The 16,857-nt window shown below is 37.5% G+C and overlaps 1 protein-coding gene across 1 annotated transcript in view; it reads left to right on the plus strand.

The window, feature by feature from the left end:
• PAICS (phosphoribosylaminoimidazole carboxylase and phosphoribosylaminoimidazolesuccinocarboxamide synthase) overlaps positions 1 to 16,857 on the plus strand; it is a 55,104-nt gene that overhangs the window by 35,202 nt on the left and 3,045 nt on the right. Inside the window, exons 9-14 of the mRNA XM_041725343.1 lie at positions 435 to 613; positions 2,846 to 3,025; positions 3,126 to 3,239; positions 4,105 to 4,188; positions 11,827 to 12,007; positions 13,961 to 14,119. Of these exons, the coding sequence (XP_041581277.1) occupies positions 435 to 613; positions 2,846 to 3,025; positions 3,126 to 3,239; positions 4,105 to 4,188; positions 11,827 to 12,007; positions 13,961 to 14,119 (897 nt within the window). The remainder of the gene's footprint in view (positions 1 to 434; positions 614 to 2,845; positions 3,026 to 3,125; positions 3,240 to 4,104; positions 4,189 to 11,826; positions 12,008 to 13,960; positions 14,120 to 16,857) is intronic.

Here is a 16,857-nt window from a genome sequence, read left to right on the forward strand (position 1 = left end):
GACTGTAAAATGTGAAAATCAAATAACCAAATTTGGTTTAAAGATAATTTAGCATCACTTAAATGAGTTACATGCTTTATGCAAAGTTAGGTAAGCCATAGCAGAAGTTACTCAATAGGTATTTTTTGAATGTATGAATAAATGAATGGTAAAGACATTCATTATGTCTTTCCATAATGCCAGGCAACATTTAAATGAAATATTCCTAAATATTTTGGTAAGCATTAAGCTTATCAATATTAAGCATATTAATAATTTTTCTACTTGTACTTTTTAAAAAATTATTTTTTATAGTGTCATTTAGGGGTAATGCATTTGGCTAGATAAAGTTTTTTCATTTGTTTTTTTTTGTAAATAGTAGTTTATTATACCTCAGGTCTACCTTTTTAAATACAATTTTTAATGCTTTTTAAAAACTTTTTATCAATATATAGGTATCAAAACTGCTTTCACCAGAATGTGTGGGGAAACAGCTTTCATTGCACCTAAATGTGAGATGATTCCAATTGAATGGGTTTGTAGAAGAATAGCAACTGGTTCTTTTCTCAAAAGAAATCCTGGTGTCAAAGAAGGATATAAATTTTACCCACCTAAAGTGGAGCTGTTTTTCAAGGTAATTATTTTATGCTTCTGTGTCTTACTATAATATAGCAACAAATGTAATTTCAAAGTCAAAAAAGATTTGATGTTATTAAAACAAAATCTTGGTATCCCTGGGTGGCGCAGCGGTTTGGCGCCTGCCTTTGGCCCAGGGCGCGATCCTGGAGACCCGGGATCGAATCCCACATCGGGCTCCCGGTGCATGGAGCCTGCTTCTCCCTCTGCCTGTGTCTCTGCCTCTCTCTCTCTCTCTCTGTGACTATCATAAATAAAAATTTTTTTTTTTTTTTTTTATAAATAAAAATTAAAAAGAAAAAAACATCCTTTAAAAAATAATAATAATAATAAAAAAAATAAAACAAAATCTTTTTTAAAAATTTTGAAAAATAAAATGCAGTTATTAGGAAGAAAAATAATTCAGAAATTTTTTAATTCTTCATTAAAGAGTTTGAAGTAAAAGCAAATACAAGGGATCTTTTTATATTCAGATACAGAAAAACTATTACTGATGTGTCTTACAAGCAAAACCACTAAAGATGTAGGAATCAGTTGTTAAAAATTTGTATTGGTTTTCTTTATTGAAACTGCTTGTCTCTTTTCCTCTTTGTTTATGCATAGTTCCAAAGTCAGAAGTAATGTTTCTGTAGCATTTTTTCCCTTTATTTATTTATTTATTAAAGATTTTATTTATTTATGCATGAGACACACAAAGAGAAAGGCAAAGACATAGGCAGAGGAGAAACAGGCTCCCCAGAGGGAGCCTGATAACGGGACCCAATCCCAGGACCCCGGAATCATTACCTGAGCCAAAGGCAGACACTCAACCACTGAGCCACCTGGGCGCCCCTAAGATTTTATTTATTTATTGAGAGAAAAAGAAAGAGGGAGAGAGTGAACAAATGAGCATGTACAGAGGGGGGCGGGGTTGTGGAGCAGATGGGGAGAGAGAGGAAGGGGAAAACAATCCCAAGCAGACTCTATGCTGGCAGGGAACCAGCCAGACATGAGGCCCCTGAGATCATGACCTGAGCTGGAACCAAAAGTTGGATGCTGAACCAACTGAGCACCCACGTGTACCTTATAGCATTTTTAAACAGTGAGCTGAAATTGCCTCTCAGCCTTTTAGCCTAGATCAATTGTAATCAGTAAACTGCACACCTTAAAATGTTTTTATATAATACAAAATCTAGAATTCATAAAAGAAAATTTTCAGGGGCACCTGGGTGGCTCATCATTTAAGCATTTGCCTGTGATTTAGGTCATGATCTTAGAGTCCTGGGATTGAACCCCACATCGGGCTCCCTGCTCAGTGGGGAGCCTGCTTCTCCCTTTCCTCCCTACTTGTGCTTTTTCTCACTATCTCTGTCTCTTTCTCTCAAATAAATGAATAAAACCTGAAATGAAAAGATTTTTTCATGTGAAATTGGGACACTACTTAAAATAACATGAAAGTTTTTTTTTTTTTTACTAATGGCTTAATATGAAGTCTCTTGAATTATCAAATAATATCCTTAAACACTTGTAGTCTTACATAAATTCTTATTAAAAATGAGATCAAGGGACGCCTGGGTGGCTCAGTGGTTGAGCGTCTGTCTGCCTTTGGCTCAGGGCATGATCTTGGTCCCGGGACTGAGTCCCACGTCGGGCTCCCTGCGAGGAGCCTACTTTTCCCTACCTGTGTCTTTGCCTCTCTCTCTGTATCCCTCATGAATAAATAAATAAAATCTTTTAAGAAATAAAATAAAAATGAGGTCAAGAGTAGTGCCTGCCTGGCTCAGTCAGTAGAGCATGTGACTCATGATCTCAAGATTGTGAGTTCAAGCCCCACGTTGGGTGTAGACATTATTTAAAATCTTTAAAAAAAAGAAAAAAGATTGGGAGATTATGAAAATTGCCTTCTGGAAAGATTTAGTGAGCTAAAATGTGGTTTGGTCTTCTTACTATCTGCTGACTCATGAAGAAAACATTAAAATCACAAACTTGATTTATATAAAGAGAGCAAATTCTTTCAAATACTTCATCACCTAGAATAAGTTACTCACTGAATATCTTGAATTTTAAAGTAGTTATTAAAACTAGACAAATTAAAAACAATTGTGAATTAAGGGGCATTTTAATAAAAAAAAAGTTTTTAGAGAAAATATTTCTGAGGAATTCATGGTCAAGGGAAAAAGGGCTTCAGTTTATCTCAAAAGTTCAAAATTTTCATATTTAAAGTAACTGTACTCCTATACTTTATTTTCAGGATGATGCCAATAATGATCCACAGTGGTCTGAAGAACAGCTAATTGCTGCAAAATTTTGCTTTGCTGGACTTGTTATAGGCCAGACTGAAGTGGATATCATGAGTCATGCTACACAGGCTATTTTTGAAATACTGGAGAAATCCTGGTTGCCCCAAAACTGTACACTGGTTGATATGAAGGTACAAATAAAATGGAATTTTGAGAGGAAAGATTATAACTGATAAATGTCATTAGTTGTAGAGTTTTGAAAACTTTTCTTTGGTGATATGCTATTTCTAGATTGAATTTGGTGTTGATGTAACCACCAAAGAAATTGTTCTTGCTGATGTTATTGATAATGATTCCTGGAGACTCTGGCCATCAGGAGATCGAAGCCAACAGAAAGACAAACAGGTAATGCTTCAGGGTTTTTTTTTTTATCCTTTGCAAGATCAGGCTGGGATAGAGGTGAATAGAAATATGGGGGGAAAGAAAAGGCAGTTATTGTTCCATATGATAAGAACCTGAGTTGATTGCTGTTTACCCTTAAAGATAAATATCTCGGGATCACTGAGTGGCTAAGTGGTTTGGCGCTGCCTTCAGACCAGGGCATGATCCTGGGGTCCCGGGATTGAGTCCCACATTGGGCTCCCTGCATGGAGCCTGCTTCTCCCTCTGCCTGTGTCTCTGCCTCTCTCTCTCTCTCTCTCTCTCTCTCTCTTTCTCTCTCCTCTCTCATGAATAAATAAATAAAATCTTAAAAAGATAAATGTCTCTTATACATTCTATATCCTGAGGAAAAAATAGGAACAATACTTTCCAAAACAGATTTCTCATATATTATGACCATCACAAAGAGCAGGTGTCATCTTTCTTTGGCCATCCTCTAAGGTACTGAGAGGATGATTGCTATCTTCCTAATTATAAGAATGAGTGGCCGATCTAGAACTCTGTCCCAAGTGTGGTGGATGTTATCAGATTCCGTTTCTGCTCTGTCCTATGAAAACGAAATTAGAACAGATATTCTGTACACTATGTAAGAATTGCGCAAGGCACTTAATCATAGTTGCTAGTGTAGAAAGCACTTATCCTTAAATGAATGAACTTTTTCTAGTCTAATTCAGGAAAAGGATTTATAGGTTTACATATATTTTTAGATATATTCCTTGCTATGCAAGCTTTTCATAATCTACCCCAAACTCCAAACTCAAATAATTTCAGTTAGCAAGAATATTATTAATAGAATATCTGTATTCTAAACTATCTTATTATTTTCTAGTCATATCGTGACCTCAAGGAAGTAACTCCAGAAGGGCTCCAGATGGTGAAGAAAAATTTTGAGTGGGTTGCAGAAAGAGTAGAGGTAAAACTTTTATAATAAACCCATGCTGTTCTGTATTTTTCTCCAAGATCTTGCTTCAAAAAGGAAAATAGGGGCACCTGGGTGGCTCAGTCTGTTGAGTATCATGCTATTGATTTCAGTTTGAGTCATGATCTCAGGATATTAGGATCATGGATTCGAACCCCACCTCAGGCTTGGCGTTTGATATGGAGTCTGCTTAAGATTCTTTCTTCATCTCCCTCTGCCCCTCCCCTGCTTGCCAACTCTCTCTCCAAATAAATTTTTTTTTTAAGATTTTATTTATCATGAGAGAGAGAGAGAGAGAGAGACAGAGGCAGACACAGGCAGAGGGAGAAGTAGGCTCCATGCAGGGATCTCCGGGTCTCCAGGATCAGGCCCTGGGCTGAAGGTGGCACTAAACCACTGAGCCACCCGGACTGCCCTAGTGTAATGTTTTCAAGGTTTATCCATGTTGTAGCATGTATCAGAGTTTTATTTCTTCTCAAAATGACTGAATAACAATTCATTTTATGTATATATTATATTTTGGCTATCTTTTCATCTGTTTATGGACATTTGAGTTGTTCTCCCTCCCCCCCCCTTTTTTTAAGATTTTTATTAATTTCAGAGAGAATGCAGAGAGAGAGAAAGCATGGGTGGGGGGTAGAGGGAGCAGGCTCCCGCTGAGCAGGGAGCCCCATGTGGGGTTTTGTTTCCCCCTATTGTAAATTGTGCTGTTGTGAACATTGGTGTGCAAGTATCTATTTGAGTTCCTGCTTTCAATTCTTTACAGTACTACCTTTTCTAGAAGTGTTACTACATGGCACACAAATACTGTAGCTTTTTTTTTTTTTTTTTTTTTTTTTTAACTTATGATAGTCACACACAGAGACACAGGCAGAGGGAGAAGCAGGCTCCATGCACCTGGAGCCTGACGTGGGATTCGATCCCGGGTCTCCAGGATCGCACCCTGGGCCAAAGGCAGGCACTAAACCACTGCGCCACCCAGGGATCCCAATACTGTAGCATTAACATGATTAAAACGTCTTCTGGAAACCTGTATAGGTTAACATAATAATGCTCATCTTCAGGCTGCAGTGTTAGTACTTGGAATACCTAGAAGTAGAATTGCTGGATCATATAGTTCATGATATATCATAACTATGATCAGAGAAATTATTTTCCAAAGCCCCTAAATAAAACAGCTCCCATCACTAGCTAGCTTTTTATCTTGGTTTTCTAGTAACAGTTCGAGTCAAATAGAAGGGAAAGGAAGAACAAGTGTTTTCTTTGCTCTTCACCAAATTGGCCACTATGTTCCTGCTGCCACCTGTTGGATATGTTTTTTTCAGGGATTATTTTCTTCAAATATAAGAGAAAAGGGTGATCTAAAACTAAGGGCTGTATCTGATTGTGATAAGTAGAGTGATATTTTATTTTATAAGGCTCATTTAATACTGGACTGTAAAATGTGAAAATCAAATAACCAAATTTGGTTTAAAGATAATTTAGCATCACTTAAATGAGTTACATGCTTTATGCAAAGTTAGGTAAGCCATAGCAGAAGTTACTCAATAGGTATTTTTTGAATGTATGAATAAATGAATGGTAAAGACATTCATTATGTCTTTCCATAATGCCAGGCAACATTTAAATGAAATATTCCTAAATATTTTGGTAAGCATTAAGCTTATCAATATTAAGCATATTAATAATTTTTCTACTTGTACTTTTTAAAAAATTATTTTTTATAGTGTCATTTAGGGGTAATGCATTTGGCTAGATAAAGTTTTTTCATTTGTTTTTTTTTGTAAATAGTAGTTTATTATACCTCAGGTCTACCTTTTTAAATACAATTTTTAATGCTTTTTAAAAACTTTTTATCAATATATAGGTATCAAAACTGCTTTCACCAGAATGTGTGGGGAAACAGCTTTCATTGCACCTAAATGTGAGATGATTCCAATTGAATGGGTTTGTAGAAGAATAGCAACTGGTTCTTTTCTCAAAAGAAATCCTGGTGTCAAAGAAGGATATAAATTTTACCCACCTAAAGTGGAGCTGTTTTTCAAGGTAATTATTTTATGCTTCTGTGTCTTACTATAATATAGCAACAAATGTAATTTCAAAGTCAAAAAAGATTTGATGTTATTAAAACAAAATCTTGGGATCCCTGGGTGGCGCAGCGGTTTGGCGCCTGCCTTTGGCCCAGGGCGCGATCCTGGAGACCCGGGATCGAATCCCACATCGGGCTCCCGGTGCATGGAGCCTGCTTCTCCCTCTGCCTGTGTCTCTGCCTCTCTCTCTCTCTCTCTGTGACTATCATAAATAAAAATTTTTTTTTTTTTTTTTTTATAAATAAAAATTAAAAAGAAAAAAACATCCTTTAAAAAATAATAATAATAATAAAAAAAATAAAACAAAATCTTTTTTAAAAATTTTGAAAAATAAAATGCAGTTATTAGGAAGAAAAATAATTCAGAAATTTTTTAATTCTTCATTAAAGAGTTTGAAGTAAAAGCAAATACAAGGGATCTTTTTATATTCAGATACAGAAAAACTATTACTGATGTGTCTTACAAGCAAAACCACTAAAGATGTAGGAATCAGTTGTTAAAAATTTGTATTGGTTTTCTTTATTGAAACTGCTTGTCTCTTTTCCTCTTTGTTTATGCATAGTTCCAAAGTCAGAAGTAATGTTTCTGTAGCATTTTTTCCCTTTATTTATTTATTTATTAAAGATTTTATTTATTTATGCATGAGACACACAAAGAGAAAGGCAAAGACATAGGCAGAGGAGAAACAGGCTCCCCAGAGGGAGCCTGATAACGGGACCCAATCCCAGGACCCCGGAATCATTACCTGAGCCAAAGGCAGACACTCAACCACTGAGCCACCTGGGCGCCCCTAAGATTTTATTTATTTATTGAGAGAAAAAGAAAGAGGGAGAGAGTGAACAAATGAGCATGTACAGAGGGGGGCGGGGTTGTGGAGCAGATGGGGAGAGAGAGGAAGGGGAAAACAATCCCAAGCAGACTCTATGCTGGCAGGGAACCAGCCAGACATGAGGCCCCTGAGATCATGACCTGAGCTGGAACCAAAAGTTGGATGCTGAACCAACTGAGCACCCACGTGTACCTTATAGCATTTTTAAACAGTGAGCTGAAATTGCCTCTCAGCCTTTTAGCCTAGATCAATTGTAATCAGTAAACTGCACACCTTAAAATGTTTTTATATAATACAAAATCTAGAATTCATAAAAGAAAATTTTCAGGGGCACCTGGGTGGCTCATCATTTAAGCATTTGCCTGTGATTTAGGTCATGATCTTAGAGTCCTGGGATTGAACCCCACATCGGGCTCCCTGCTCAGTGGGGAGCCTGCTTCTCCCTTTCCTCCCTACTTGTGCTTTTTCTCACTATCTCTGTCTCTTTCTCTCAAATAAATGAATAAAACCTGAAATGAAAAGATTTTTTCATGTGAAATTGGGACACTACTTAAAATAACATGAAAGTTTTTTTTTTTTTTTTACTAATGGCTTAATATGAAGTCTCTTGAATTATCAAATAATATCCTTAAACACTTGTAGTCTTACATAAATTCTTATTAAAAATGAGATCAAGGGACGCCTGGGTGGCTCAGTGGTTGAGCGTCTGTCTGCCTTTGGCTCAGGGCATGATCTTGGTCCCGGGACTGAGTCCCACGTCGGGCTCCCTGCGAGGAGCCTACTTTTCCCTACCTGTGTCTTTGCCTCTCTCTCTGTATCCCTCATGAATAAATAAATAAAATCTTTTAAGAAATAAAATAAAAATGAGGTCAAGAGTAGTGCCTGCCTGGCTCAGTCAGTAGAGCATGTGACTCATGATCTCAAGATTGTGAGTTCAAGCCCCACGTTGGGTGTAGACATTATTTAAAATCTTTAAAAAAAAGAAAAAAGATTGGGAGATTATGAAAATTGCCTTCTGGAAAGATTTAGTGAGCTAAAATGTGGTTTGGTCTTCTTACTATCTGCTGACTCATGAAGAAAACATTAAAATCACAAACTTGATTTATATAAAGAGAGCAAATTCTTTCAAATACTTCATCACCTAGAATAAGTTACTCACTGAATATCTTGAATTTTAAAGTAGTTATTAAAACTAGACAAATTAAAAACAATTGTGAATTAAGGGGCATTTTAATAAAAAAAAGTTTTTAGAGAAAATATTTCTGAGGAATTCATGGTCAAGGGAAAAAGGGCTTCAGTTTATCTCAAAAGTTCAAAATTTTCATATTTAAAGTAACTGTACTCCTATACTTTATTTTCAGGATGATGCCAATAATGATCCACAGTGGTCTGAAGAACAGCTAATTGCTGCAAAATTTTGCTTTGCTGGACTTGTTATAGGCCAGACTGAAGTGGATATCATGAGTCATGCTACACAGGCTATTTTTGAAATACTGGAGAAATCCTGGTTGCCCCAAAACTGTACACTGGTTGATATGAAGGTACAAATAAAATGGAATTTTGAGAGGAAAGATTATAACTGATAAATGTCATTAGTTGTAGAGTTTTGAAAACTTTTCTTTGGTGATATGCTATTTCTAGATTGAATTTGGTGTTGATGTAACCACCAAAGAAATTGTTCTTGCTGATGTTATTGATAATGATTCCTGGAGACTCTGGCCATCAGGAGATCGAAGCCAACAGAAAGACAAACAGGTAATGCTTCAGGGTTTTTTTTTTTATCCTTTGCAAGATCAGGCTGGGATAGAGGTGAATAGAAATATGGGGGGAAAGAAAAGGCAGTTATTGTTCCATATGATAAGAACCTGAGTTGATTGCTGTTTACCCTTAAAGATAAATATCTCGGGATCACTGAGTGGCTAAGTGGTTTGGCGCTGCCTTCAGACCAGGGCATGATCCTGGGGTCCCGGGATTGAGTCCCACATTGGGCTCCCTGCATGGAGCCTGCTTCTCCCTCTGCCTGTGTCTCTGCCTCTCTCTCTCTCTCTCTCTCTCTCTTTCTCTTTCTCTTTCTCTCTCCTCTCTCATGAATAAATAAATAAAATCTTAAAAAGATAAATGTCTCTTATACATTCTATATCCTGAGGAAAAAATAGGAACAATACTTTCCAAAACAGATTTCTCATATATTATGACCATCACAAAGAGCAGGTGTCATCTTTCTTTGGCCATCCTCTAAGGTACTGAGAGGATGATTGCTATCTTCCTAATTATAAGAATGAGTGGCCGATCTAGAACTCTGTCCCAAGTGTGGTGGATGTTATCAGATTCCGTTTCTGCTCTGTCCTATGAAAACGAAATTAGAACAGATATTCTGTACACTATGTAAGAATTGCGCAAGGCACTTAATCATAGTTGCTAGTGTAGAAAGCACTTATCCTTAAATGAATGAACTTTTTCTAGTCTAATTCAGGAAAAGGATTTATAGGTTTACATATATTTTTAGATATATTCCTTGCTATGCAAGCTTTTCATAATCTACCCCAAACTCCAAACTCAAATAATTTCAGTTAGCAAGAATATTATTAATAGAATATCTGTATTCTAAACTATCTTATTATTTTCTAGTCATATCGTGACCTCAAGGAAGTAACTCCAGAAGGGCTCCAGATGGTGAAGAAAAATTTTGAGTGGGTTGCAGAAAGAGTAGAGGTAAAACTTTTATAATAAACCCATGCTGTTCTGTATTTTTCTCCAAGATCTTGCTTCAAAAAGGAAAATAGGGGCACCTGGGTGGCTCAGTCTGTTGAGTATCATGCTATTGATTTCAGTTTGAGTCATGATCTCAGGATATTAGGATCATGGATTCGAACCCCACCTCAGGCTTGGCGTTTGATATGGAGTCTGCTTAAGATTCTTTCTTCATCTCCCTCTGCCCCTCCCCTGCTTGCCAACTCTCTCTCCAAATAAATAAATAAAATCGTTTTTCTTTTTTTAAAGGAAAGTAAAAGTGAGATGGTGCAGTTTCCTTTTTTCCAGTGGGTTTTTTTAAAATTAATATTTATTGTAGAATGTGTGTGCAAGTGGGAGGAGGGGCAGAGGGAGAGAGAGAATCCTTAAGCAGACTCCCCATTGAGCACAGAACCTGATATAGAGCTCAATTCCAGGACCCTGAGATCATGACCTGACCCAAAATGAGGAGTCAGCCACTCAATCAGCTGAACCACCAAGCGCCCTTTTCTCCAGTAGTTTTTGTTTTTAAAGGAGCACTTTTAAGAAATGTACCACCTTAACTGTTCTCAGTAACATATTGAAACCCTCTGCTGTTGAACTGGCCAGTATACTTCCAAATTCTATTGGGGAAAATCCTTGTCTTCTCACTGCCCCTTACATTTCCTACCCACCTTGCCACTGCTATTCAGAGTTCTACTAGCATGGGTTTCAGAAGTAGAGTTCAGAATTAGAACTCCATGTGACATTAAAATGTTACTTTAAGACTTATGGTTAAAAAAAAAAAAAAAAGGATTTATGGTATTATCAGGGTGCCGGGTGACTCAGTTGGTTAAGTGTCCAACTCTTCATTTTGGCTCAGGTCATTATCTCAGGGTCCTGGGATCAAGCCCCAAGTCAGGCTCTGTGCTCAGTGGGGAGTCTACTTAAGATTCTTTCTCCCACTCTGCTTGCTCCTGTCTGTGTGCGCGCGCGCGTGTGCACATATGCATGCTTGCTATCTCTCTCAAATCTTTTTTTTTTTTTAAGATTTATGGTATTACAATCACTGTAATTCCATGGAAATTGAATGGGATTCGCAGTTATCCAAGGGTCACAGCCAGTTTTCAAAACATCATTTCCATGGAAACAAGCATTTTGAATTTTAAGCAACTAACTTTATTTTTATTTTTTATTTTTTTAAGATTTTATTTATTCATGAGAGACACAGAGAGAGAGAGAGGCAGAGATGCAGAGACACAGGCAGAGGGAGAAGCAGGCTCCATGCGGGGAGCATGACGTTGGACTTGATCCAGGTCTCTAGGATCAGGCCCTGGGCTGAAGGCGGCACTAAATCGCCGAGCTACCCGGGCTGCCCTAAGCAACTAACTTTAAAGGTTTATGATATAATCTCTTTATTTTGGCTCATTATGCCTTAAAGTCTCCATTAAATGCAACATACTAAAAATCTGAGGATGAGGGATGCCTGAGTGGCTCAGTGGTTGAACATCTGCCTTTAGCTCAGGTCATCCCGGGGTCCTAGGATTGAGTCCTGGATCAGGCTCCCTGGATGGAGTCTGCTTCTCCCTCTATGTCTCTGCCTCTCTCTGTGTGTCTCTCATGAATAAATAAATAAAATGTTAAAAAAAAAAAATCTTAGGATGAAATATTTTATATTACAGCTTTCTGAAATTAATTAGGAGTGATTCTTTGCCTTTTATGTATAATAGCTTATATAATTATATTATAAGATATAATCTATCTGATTAAAAATCTTTTTAGACCTTAATTATGAAGACTGCTTTTCTTTATATAAAGGTTATTTTGAGAAATAAATATCGTTTTGTCCTGTTTGTCTCTGTCTTGAATTTGGTCTATTAAATATTCTCTCCAGTTGTAATTTTACTCTCCTCTAGCTCTGTAAACTGATTATTATTCTTGTGGTATTCATTTCTGTATCCATTTTGCCATCTTCTTTTGCATATCCATGTTTTTCCTTTCCAGTTGCTTCTAAAATCAGAAAGTCAGTGCAGAGTTGTAGTATTGATGGGCTCAACTTCTGATCTCAGTCACTGTGAAAAAATCCAAAAGGCTTGTGGAAATTTTGGCATTCCATGTGAACTTCGGGTAACATCTGCCCATAAAGGACCAGATGAAACTCTGAGGATTAAAGCAGAGTATGAAGGTAAATGTCACATAACTATGCATTTCAGGAAGTTCTTCTGATTTGGCCAATAAATCTTGTATTTTGACTAATAATGCTGAAAAAGAATTGGCCACATTTTCAAGAGGAAAAAATGACAGTCTAGTCTTTCATGATACTCACTTCCAAAGAGCATAAGGTGCTTTAGGCACATATAAAAGAATGGCTCAGGGAGAAAGAATTGAAAATGCAACATGGGTGCACCTGAAAATCATACAACATTGTGTGTCGATGACATTCAGGTTTTATTCAGGTTTTTTAAAAAATATATCAAAAATAGGGGCACCTCAGTGGCTCAGTCGGTTAAGCATCTGCCTTTGGCTCAGATCATGATCCCAGTGTCCTGGGATCAAGCCCCCCTCCCGCTCCCCCCAAGATCCCTGCTTCTCAAGGGCCTTGCCTCTCAGACCTCTCCCCCTGCCTGCCACTCAACCTGCTTGTGCTTTCTCTCTCTGTGTCAAATAAATAAAATCTTAAAAAAAAAGTCAAAAAAAATAAAAGAGGAGAGGCCCCTACCCACCAAGAAAAAGTAAGACATGAAAGGAAAATAAGAGCCAGAATGAATCTTTACCTAATAAGCCCCTGAAGTATTGTTTCTAATTTGCTTCAACAGAAAATAGGCCCCACATCAATTTTAGTTGAGGTAGTAGGTCCTTTCAAATATTTATAATGATCAGCCTTTCCTAAAAGGTAGTTAGACATAAAACTAAGGTATAATTTTATAATTTAGTATATAAAAGAAATGCCTTGGGACACCTGGGTGGCCCAATGTTGAGCATCTGCCTTTAACCAGGGTGTGATCCCAAGGTCTGGGGATTGAGTCCCACATCGGGTTCCCCATAGGGAGGCTGCTTCTCCCTCTGCCTGTGTCTCTCCCTCTTTCTGTGTGTGTCTCAATAAATAAATAAAGGGGGCAGCCCCGGTGGTGCAGCGGTTTAGTGCTGCCTGCAGCCCAGGGTGTGATCCTGGAGACCCGGAATCGAGTCCCACATCAGGCTCCTTGCATGGGATTATTATTAAAAGTAATAATACAGGGGTCTGCCTGTGTCTCTCCCTCTCTCTCACTGTGTTTCTCATGAATAAATAAATTTAAAAATATTTAGAAAAAATATAGAGAAATATAAAAAAATTTGTTAAAAAAATAAAAATAAATAAAGTCTTTTTCAGTAGATAAATACATACATACATGCCTTGATGGGATAGTATCGATCTAAAATAATGGGAGTCCTAGAGACATAACTAAATGTTTCTCAGCTGGGAAAAATGTTGATTTTTTTCTAAAGATAGTTATTACAGGAACATATTAAGGTTTGGGAACGGGGCAGGGAACTGGGATAAGTTCTTAGACCTCTTTTAAGCTAATGAAAGCCTGAACTCTTTCCTCAGAAAAGTAAAAATAAATACAATTTTGGATTCCAGGTTAGGAATCTCTGTGGTAAGAAACAAAGGAATAACATAAACATATCAAAGAATGAAATGTTTAAGAGATATGTTAGAAAATGTATTGAGGGTTCCTAAATATTTGGGTACTATATTACTGAATTTGCCTGCCTTCATTCAAATGTGCTCCTGAACCTTTAGTCTCCATTAACAAGGTCTTTCTCTACCCTATTGATTGAAAGACACCAGGACGGACACTGGTTCAAGTGGTATCATTCTTTGTTTCAGTGAGCCAGGCCTTTGAGCCATTCCCTCACTGGCACGCTGGTACCCTATTTGTACTATAAACCTCAAAGATGGCCAGACCTATTCTTGCTACTTCGTTACTTGCTACTTTGATATAATAGATGGTAAAGTGAAACGTATATTGTCTTATTTATGCTTTTTCTGGAGACTGCTAATAAAGGAACTGAAGGTGTTAAGATATACAGGATTTTGTTTTAATCTAACTTAAAATTTCCTTTCAATTCAATTACAAACGTGTAATTTCCCTAGGAGATGGCATTCCTACTGTATTTGTGGCAGTGGCAGGCAGAAGCAATGGTTTGGGTCCAGTGATGTCTGGCAACACTGCATACCCAGTTATCAGCTGCCCTCCACTCACTCCAGACTGGGGAGCTCAGGATGTGTGGTCTTCTCTTCGACTACCCAGCGGTAAGATACATTCAGTTTTTAAAAATTGTTTATTAAAGAGGTGGCTGAGTGGTTGAGTGTCTGCCTTTGACCAGGGTGTGATCCTGGGGTCTGGGGATCAGGTTCCACGTTGGGCTACCTGCAGGGAGCCTGCTTCTCCCTCTGCCTGTGTCTCTGCCTCTCTCTGTGTGTTTCTCATGAATAAATAAATAAAATCTTTTTAAAAAGTAATAATACAGGGGTGCCTAGGTGACTCAGTTAAATATCTGACTCTTAGTTTCGGCTCAGGTCATGATCTCAGGGTCATGAGGTCGAGCTCCATGTGGAGCTCTGTGAAGAGTGTTGAGCCTGCTTGGGATTCTCTCTCTCCCTCTCTCTTAGCACCACCCCCTGTTCTGGCTGGCGTCCTCTCAAAAAAAAAAAAAAAGTTTTTTTCCTTGCAAATTTCAAACATGCACAATAGTAGAATAACAGTGAAATCTACATGTACCCCTTGTTCAGCTTCAACATTTAACATCTTATTACATCTGTAGCCCTTTCTGCTGAATTATTTCCAAGTCTATCTTAGACAAAGCAGTTTATACTTAAATATGCTTTTTAAGCAGTAAGAACTCTAGTTTTTAAATCATAATCATGATACCATATTCACACTTACACAAATTAATGGTAATTTCTTAAAATCTTCAGATTTTCAGTTAGTGTTCAAGTTTTCCTGATCATCTCATTTTTTTTATAGTTGTTCAAGATCTAACACAGCCCTTAACATTGCATTTAGTTGCTGTCTCTCTTAAGTCTCTTTCAGTCCTCCTTTTTTTCCCTTTCATTTATCCTATAGAATTTTCTACATTTTGGATTTAGCTGATTACATTTCTGAATGTTGTTTAACACGCTTTTCCATCCTCTATATTTTCTATAAACTGGTGGTGAGATGTGTAGATAGATCAAGTTCGATTTGAGTTTTTCTCCCCAAGAATATATCATTCATGGTTTTGAGTTTTTAAAAGTAAATGTGATTATGTTATGTCTGTAAAGGAAATGAAATTTTGGGACACCTGGGTGGTTCAGCAGGTTGAGCATCTGCCTTCATCCAGGACGTGATCCCAGAGTCCCGGGATTGAGTCCCGCATCAGGCTCCCTGCAGGGAGCCTGCTTCTCCCTCTGCCTGTGTCTCTGCCTCTCTGAATAAATAAAATCTTTAAAAAAAAAAAAAAAAAGGAAATGAAGTTTTATTTCTATAAATTAGAGATCAGAATAAATAACACACAAGGACGTTTTATCAATTGGCTGAGCAGAATCTCCTAGAATAACAATATTGTGATAGTTTCATCATAGTCCAAGATAATGATCTGATCTACAAGTCCTGAGAGTCTATATTGTTTCAGTAAGATTTGATTGTTTGTTAAATGCTAAACTTTATTTTATTGTAAATCTGTTCTTGTTATGTGTCAAATATGTTAAGTACTTGAGCCCTCTAATCTGTTCCAATATAGACTGGCTTCTCTCTAGGCCTACTGTACTGCCATTGTCTTAGTATTTCTCTTTACCATCATCCTGGACGTCCATTTTGCCCTTCTCTAGTCTTGGATCTCCTATTGCCTAGGTCGTATGTCTTCCCCTTTCTTTGTTAACTTCTTAATTTGTTCGAGAGCATTCTTAGTGAACTTCCTGAGGAGGAGGTATATAGATGGTAAACTTTTTGAGAACTCCTATATCTAAAATGTTTTTATCGGGATCCCTGGGTGGCGCAGCGGTTTGGCCTCTGCCTTTGGCCCAGGGCGCGATCCTGGAGACCCAGGATCGAATCCCACGTCGGGCTCCTGGTGCATGGAGCCTGCTTCTCCCTCTGCCTGTGTCTCTGCCTCTCTCTCTCTCTCTCTCCCTCCCTGTGTGACTATCATAAATAAATAAATAAATAAATTTTTTTTTAAATAAAATAAAATGTTTTTATCATAGCCTCATACTCAATAATTTAGGAATGGTATTCTAGATTGCAAATTATTTTCCTTTACAATTTTGAAGGCATTACTCCATTGTCTTCTGTCTTCTAGAGTTACTGAGAACTCCACTGCTTTTCTACCACACTGATTCTAGGTCATTTACGAATTTTGTTTCTTTCTGGAAACTTTTAGGATCTTTTTCTATCCATTTTTCTTAAATTTCACAAAGATGGGCATCCCGGGTGACTCAGCAGTTTAGTGCCCCCTTCTGCCCAGGGCCTGATCCTGGAGACCTGGGATTGAGTCCCTCGTCAGACTCCCTGCATGGAGCCTGCTTCTCCCTCTGCCTGTGTCTCTGCCTCTCTCTGTGTCTCTCATTAATAAATAAAATCTTTTAAAAAATAATTTCACAGAGTGTCTTGATGATTATTTTCATCTTGGGCTTTCAGTGGGCTCTTTAAATCTGGAATGCTGATTTTTTAGTCCTGGGAAATTTTCTATGATTTTTTTTAATACTTCCTCCTCCATTTTCTCTTTTCTCATTTTCTGATTTACTATCCAAATTTGGAACTTTTTGGTTTCTGTTTTTTCTTATTGAGTTCTATTGAGTTTTTCATTCTAGATATGGCATTTTTAATTTGTAAGAGCTGTTTTCTGTTCTCTGGCCACCACCACCCCCACCCCCCGCCTTCCTTTTCGTGTTTAATCTTTGCAGTAACATCTTTTTAAGTCTCAGAAATTATGCTTACTTTCACATTAGTTCCTCTTCTCCTTGGTTATCCTTGGCTGTTTGTTGCATATGATAAAAGACCAGTTAGAAGG

Source organism: Vulpes lagopus, chromosome 12 (genome assembly GCF_018345385.1).
Source record: "Vulpes lagopus strain Blue_001 chromosome 12, ASM1834538v1, whole genome shotgun sequence".
NCBI lineage: Eukaryota > Metazoa > Chordata > Mammalia > Carnivora > Canidae > Vulpes > Vulpes lagopus.